General features: G+C 51.5%; 1 protein-coding gene across 1 annotated transcript; it reads right to left on the minus strand.

The window, feature by feature from the left end:
* Nucleotides 1–702: 702 nt before the first annotated feature.
* MED22 (mediator complex subunit 22) lies at nucleotides 703–5,515 on the minus strand (the record flags this gene model as incomplete). Its single annotated transcript, XM_008937668.1, has 3 exons — nucleotides 703–918; nucleotides 4,884–5,092; nucleotides 5,435–5,515. Coding segments are annotated over 3 exons (489 nt in total), but the record flags the coding sequence as incomplete, so codon positions are not given.
* Nucleotides 5,516–5,988: the final 473 nt, after the last annotated feature.

Raw genomic sequence — 5,988 nt, forward strand, 5'->3', positions numbered from 1 at the left:
GAGTTTCTGCATCAGTGCTGGGAAAGGAACTGGACTAGTGAAAGTGTTGCTGCTTCTCTGCGGCCTTGAGCAAGCGGCACTGTCGATACCTCAGCTGCTCTTCTGAAGGGAGAGGACTGTTCTTGGGCAAGGGTGTCCCAGGAGCCTCCTCCCAAACGAGCAGCGAGCTGTGTGTGAAGCACTCTGACAGCCAAGGCTGCTCAGCACAGACTACTGGGAGAGTCTTAGGCTGGTTAAGTAGAGTGAAGGTTGTCAGATGCCATCCTGAGAGAGCTTGAAAGCAGCCAGAACATCAGTGACCACGGGAAGCAGGCTCAGCTCCCCTCCCCACTCACTATCCCCACATTTGGCTCAGGTTTATCCCAAATAAATTCAATTCCCAGTGCTCTGGCGTGCGCTTACTGGGATTCACATAACAAACTGGATTTCTGATGAACTCTACACATAACCATCACATAAAAGCAAACCTAACTCTAATGCATCAGAACAATCAACTTGGTAGTTGCTGGTCGCGTTCTCTTAAGGGAGAGGAACACTCAGGGGAGTGTCCCGGGGGTGGAGAGAGCACCGTGGCTGTGCAGTGGGCTGCACCCTGCAAACTCAGCGCCGGTGCCCCCTCCCGGCGGCGGGAGCTGCGTGCTCAGGACAGGACAGCGGGTGGAAGACGTCCAGCGGCGCGGGGCCGCCGGGAGAACGCGCTCGGCAGCGGGGAATCCTCTTCACGGGTGCTCGGCGGGGCCCGCCCCGTGCCCGTTCACGTGGGGGTGCGAGGGGGTGGAGCTCCGGGAGGTAGCGACGCTCTGCTCCGCCGTGGCAGCCGCCAGGGGCACGGAGAGGCCTTCGGGGGACAGCGCGGCAAAGTCTTCTCTCCAGTAGGCTTCGCACAGGGGCAGGTCGTTGCTGTCACACAGACTGTAGCTTTCCAGAACAACCAACCCCAGGGAGGAGACAGCGGGTGCAGTAAGAGAGGAGGGGAGGGAGGGGAAGGGTCGGGGAAGCAAGACAGAAGCAGAGCATTAAGAAAATGCCAAAAAAACCTGTTCACAGATGTAAGGTCTCTGATCACAAATTCACCACAAGTCGTGTGCCACTGGCCTTCCCCGAGGCACCCCTCAGGGCTGGGCTTGAACCTCATGGAGCCGGTGAGGATCAGGGCAGTTTCTGGGCCAGAACTCCTGCTACAGACTGAAACAGGTTCAGTTCCAATCCAGATGCCCTAAGTCCCTGAAGAGATCTGGGCTGGGGTCCTGGCACCCCAAAGATGGGAGTTCTGCTATTGATTTGAGTGAGCCAAGGACTTCACCCGTAATTACTTGAAATTAGGTCACAACCTATGTGAGGAAAAAAACAGAATTCCTGCTCTCAATTTTAAATCTAGCCTGATTGTTTAAGGGTCGGCCCCTGTAGTGACAGAGAAGAAACCTGTCTGCATCCTTGCCCTTTCAATAAAGCACTCCACAGAAGATCTGGGTCTTCTCCTGAAGCTCCCCAGCCTGATGATAAAGTACTGATGGCTCCTACCATGGTCAGCAGAACCTGAGCTAACACTTCTCTAAAAGCAGCTTCCTGGGTTTGACCACTGCAGCCCATGGAGCTGGATGGACCAGCAGGGCAGGATGTAAAGTAATGGTGCTAACCAGCTGGGTAATTCTTGCCTGTGCTCTGAAGAGAACACCATGTGGAAGGGCCAAAACTAAAAAGAAAAATGATGGAAGAAACTGGAACAAAACCAAAACAATTCCCAAGAGAAGAAGGAGCTGCACACACAAGAGACACCCAAGGCAGAGTGAGTGCTGGAGCAGAAAGCAGTTTGTGTTCAGAGTAAAACAAACCCAGTGGGTCAAGTGCTTTTGTTGTTGTAGCTTTATTTCCATTTTTAATGTATGGCCTTGAATAGATGGTTAGGGAAATATTTTAAGTGCAGAAATAGGCAACACATCAAATTGCACAAACGTGAAACATGTTGAGATCTAACCACACACTCAAGAGAGCTCCTGTGATCTCAGAGGGAGCAATGGAACATAAAAGGGAGTTTGGGGTTCGGGGTGAGAGAAGACAAGTGTGGCCTGGAGTTAGCACGCTGGGGAATAAGCACACAGAGCACCAGTTGCAAGCACCTACTTCTGAGCTCTCTTCCAGCAGCAGCACCACGCAGGAGGAGTGAGAAGGCAGTGGATACAGGTTTTGTATCTGGGGCCTTTGTAAATCCCTTGGAAGATCACCCTTCCCTACAGTCCCCAACATACAGCAAAGCTGGGTTCAATTAGCAAGGACCCTCAGGACTGAGCCAGAACTACCACTCCTTTTCTGGCAGTCTTACACCTCAGGCCCTGGTTTCTGAGGAGAACCTGCCCACAGCATCCACATCTTGGTAGGGGACTTTCTGACAACATTTTAGTTGCATCAAAAGCCTAACTGCTTCTCCTGCTGCCCCAGTTAGAAGAGTTCCATAGGTCTAAGCTTCGCCTCTCATGTAACACCCCTCAGAAGTCAGGGTGAACAAGCAGTTACTGCACAGCACACAACAGCCCTGCCCAACCTGCTTCTCTGTCCTTTGACAGAGTTGCTGAGCACATGGAAGGGACCTCACTAGACCCCCCTGGAGCACAGGAAGAGCTCAAGGAAACCACTTGAACATGGGGACTGAAAGCAAAGATTCCTTCAGAACAACCTCAGCTATAGTTTCAAGGACCAGCTTTCAGGTCTCCTCATCAACCCCCCACATGCACCTAAAAAGCCCCACAATGAAACCTGACCCTGTAACCCAGGCACCTCTTGTGTGCAGCTCACACTCCTACAGCCCTACAGCACAGTGACAAACACCAGCAGGAGCCACCTCCCCCCGAGGCTTCTCCCAGCCTCCGGGAGCCCCGCACAGCAGCCACAAGTGCCACAGCACAGGGCAGCTCTGGGCTCTGCAGCATGAGGAGCTGGGCTGCTGCAGGGAGCTCGCCTTCCCTCGGGGGACAACCAAACCCAGAGCAGCCAGTGACCTTCGGGGCACCTGGGGCGTGGGGGAGCAGTGTGGCTGGATGGAAGCTGTGTCCTGGCCTCGCAGGACTGTGCCTCTCTTTACCAACTCCATGGGACCGAGCCCCACGAGAAAGTACCAGAGGGCAGAGAGACAAGCCCAGCTGGGCTCCCAGGACAGCCCAGAACACCCATCTGTGGGCAACCCAGCTACTGCAGTTACAGCCACTCCAGCGTGACATCACCCAACGAACATGTGACATAACAGAAACCCCTTTTCCCCAGGTTAGACAATAAGGCTCCAGGAAAAATATCTTAGCACTAATTACAAAAGGCCTTTGAATAAATCGCTGTTTCTATATTTACACACACACACACAATTTCTTTGGTGCAGAAAAAGACAAGAAAGAGCACAGGAGAGGAATAAAAGTGCTAAAAGCAAAACCAAGTGCTACAAGAGCCCTGCCAAGTTTCCTCCCATCACGGGCCTGACAGGAGTGAGCACGAAGGGCACCGCGCGGGCCGTGCCGACGCCGTGCTCAGATGTCAGCTCTGTCCCAAAGGGCTGCTTCACGTGGCATCTGGGCTGTGGAACGGACCACGCCAGCGTGGCCAGAACCCCTCAGCCCAGAAGTTAAAGCTACAGTGGTGGCAGACTGGTGGCAGAGTGAGAGGAGCACGGCTGGCACACGGGAGGTGCGACCGTAGCTCACCGCTGTGCCGGCTGCTGCCCGTGCAGAGGACCCAGCCCTGACCTGCCAGGGCCTGGCCAGGGCTGCTCTGCACTTCTGAGATGTTTCCAGGACCCTTTGCCACCTCCCAAAAAACTGAGTGAAGCCTGGAAAATAACTCTAAACTTTTACCTCTAGTTTTCTCCCTATGTCGTACCAGTTCCTATGTCATATCAATATCTTCTTCCTCTTAAAATACATATATTACTCATAAACCATGGCCTGAATTCCAAAGATACTGAGCAATCAGGGGTTTAGGTGACTTAGCTGGGGTTATAGGCATTCAGCATTTTTAGAAAGAAGGGAAAGGCAAGAATAGAAAACCTGGTCATTAAAATTTAAAAAAGATTGTGAAAGTTAAAGTTTTGTTTAGAAGTCATAGCATTATTACACTGACTTCACTTAGCTTGGAAAGTGCAGCCAAAATAACCAAGTTCTCCTTTGCTTTGTCCTACTTTCCTTTACTACCTCAAATAGAAGTGCTGGAGTGCGTGACAAAAAATAGGATTAAAAAAATAAAGTGTCTGAATTTTTTTAAAGTGTTTTCTAAGTAAGAGTCTTTTAAAAATATTAAAAATCCCACAAACAGATCAGTAAGAAGTCGTTATTCCATAGCAAATCCTATGATGATACGTCATAATTCAAGGAAACTGAGCAAGGCTTTTTTGCTCATTTCAGATGTTCACCCTGCCAGGACTCCAGGCAGCTGGGGGCAAAGGGGAAAGGCACAAGCTCTGCAAACAGGTCACTTGTGAAGGAACTCGACACGGAGACACAGTGATCTCACCTAAGAAGAGGACTCAGCTCAGCAAGCCAGTCTCTCTAGGGAGGGAGACAGAGGCTCAGACTGAAGCCTATGCTCCCAAGGAAATTCATCTCCTTTTACAATGCTTGCAAAGGAAGCCTAAGCAAACTATCTGCCAAGTCTAGCCAACTACAGCAGGCACCTAGGCTTGGATGCTGTGAATACCTCCTTCACCATGTCATTTATACCCTGGAGGGTATCTACGAGGAAAAGGCAGTTGCTTTAGTTGCAGAAGAAGAGTCTGACCTAATTAAAAACGACTGAAATTTTGCTGGGAACGTTCTCAAGACCTGCACTCTATGTTAGACTACACGCCTGGACTAACTACCCAAAAAAGGCTGGAGCCCTACGGCAGAAGTCCACTGCCCTATTTGTACCTGGAAGAGTAATATTCTTCTTCTAGCTCGTACAGGTCAATGGAGATCTCATCCCGCAGTGCAATCAGCTTCTTGTCACACTCCTCCTGCAGGCTCCTCAGCTGCTGGTTGCGCTGGTTGATGGCTTCGTTCACGGAGGGGAAGTCATTGAGGATCAAGAACTGCTTCAGGTCAGACACGAGCTTCATCAGGGATTCACCAGCACGGACCTTGCAGCAGGGAGAAAAATCACACAGCGTGTAGCACATCAACCCAGTGCCTTGCTCCAGTTCTAAAACAGCACCTCCCAAGCTGTTCCTTCAATGCAAGCCTTGAATAAAGCACAAACTGCCATGTTACATGAAGATTCTGACAGAAGCTGTAGCTGACAAGCCAGGCCACCCAGCTTTCCCCCAGGGAAGGAATTTATCCAACAGCCACCACAAATACCAGGTTACTCTCCTAGCAGCAGTCCTCATGGGAGTTATAAAGGGTGCTCAAGATGCAATAATGAACCAAACAATACCCAAAGGATGTGCTGCCCACTAATTTGAACAGCAGATGCTACTCACAATGTTTGCAGCTCTGACATGCATCTCGTAGTTATCCTGTTCACCCTGGGTTGCTCGAGAGACTTGAGTTTCGTCCTCAATCTAAAGAAGAAAGTATACACATCCACATTTACGTCATAAAATCCTGATAGATGACTGCTATGTTCTAAACCACCTCATTTCATTTCAATACACATCTGGAAGCCCTGGGGCAGCCTCTGGACTCTAGAGCACCTGTGTATCATCCATCCTACCCACCCCACTTGCTCTGGGATGGAGCCACGGAGGCCAGGAGGAGCAGCCGGGGAGAACTGACCCCTGCCAGCCCTGGGGATGGAAATGCAGGGGAGCCAAGAGGAAGGTCTCCTCATCGCCTGCCTCAAGGCCTCGCTCTCCCCTCAGCGTTGCCCCCTCTCCGTTCAGGGACACCAGCCTTCCCTCAGGGGCTCCCCTCAGGGACCCCACTTGCCCCTCAGGGGCTCTGCTCTTCCCTCAGGGACCCCAATTCCCCCTCAGGGACACCGCTTTTCCCTCAGAAGGCCTCTGCTCTCCCCTCAGAGACCCCACCCTCCCCT

Source organism: Merops nubicus, unplaced genomic scaffold (assembly GCF_000691845.1).
Source record: "Merops nubicus isolate BGI_N331 unplaced genomic scaffold, ASM69184v1 scaffold39163, whole genome shotgun sequence".
In the NCBI taxonomy this organism is placed as follows: Eukaryota; Metazoa; Chordata; class Aves; order Coraciiformes; family Meropidae; genus Merops; species Merops nubicus.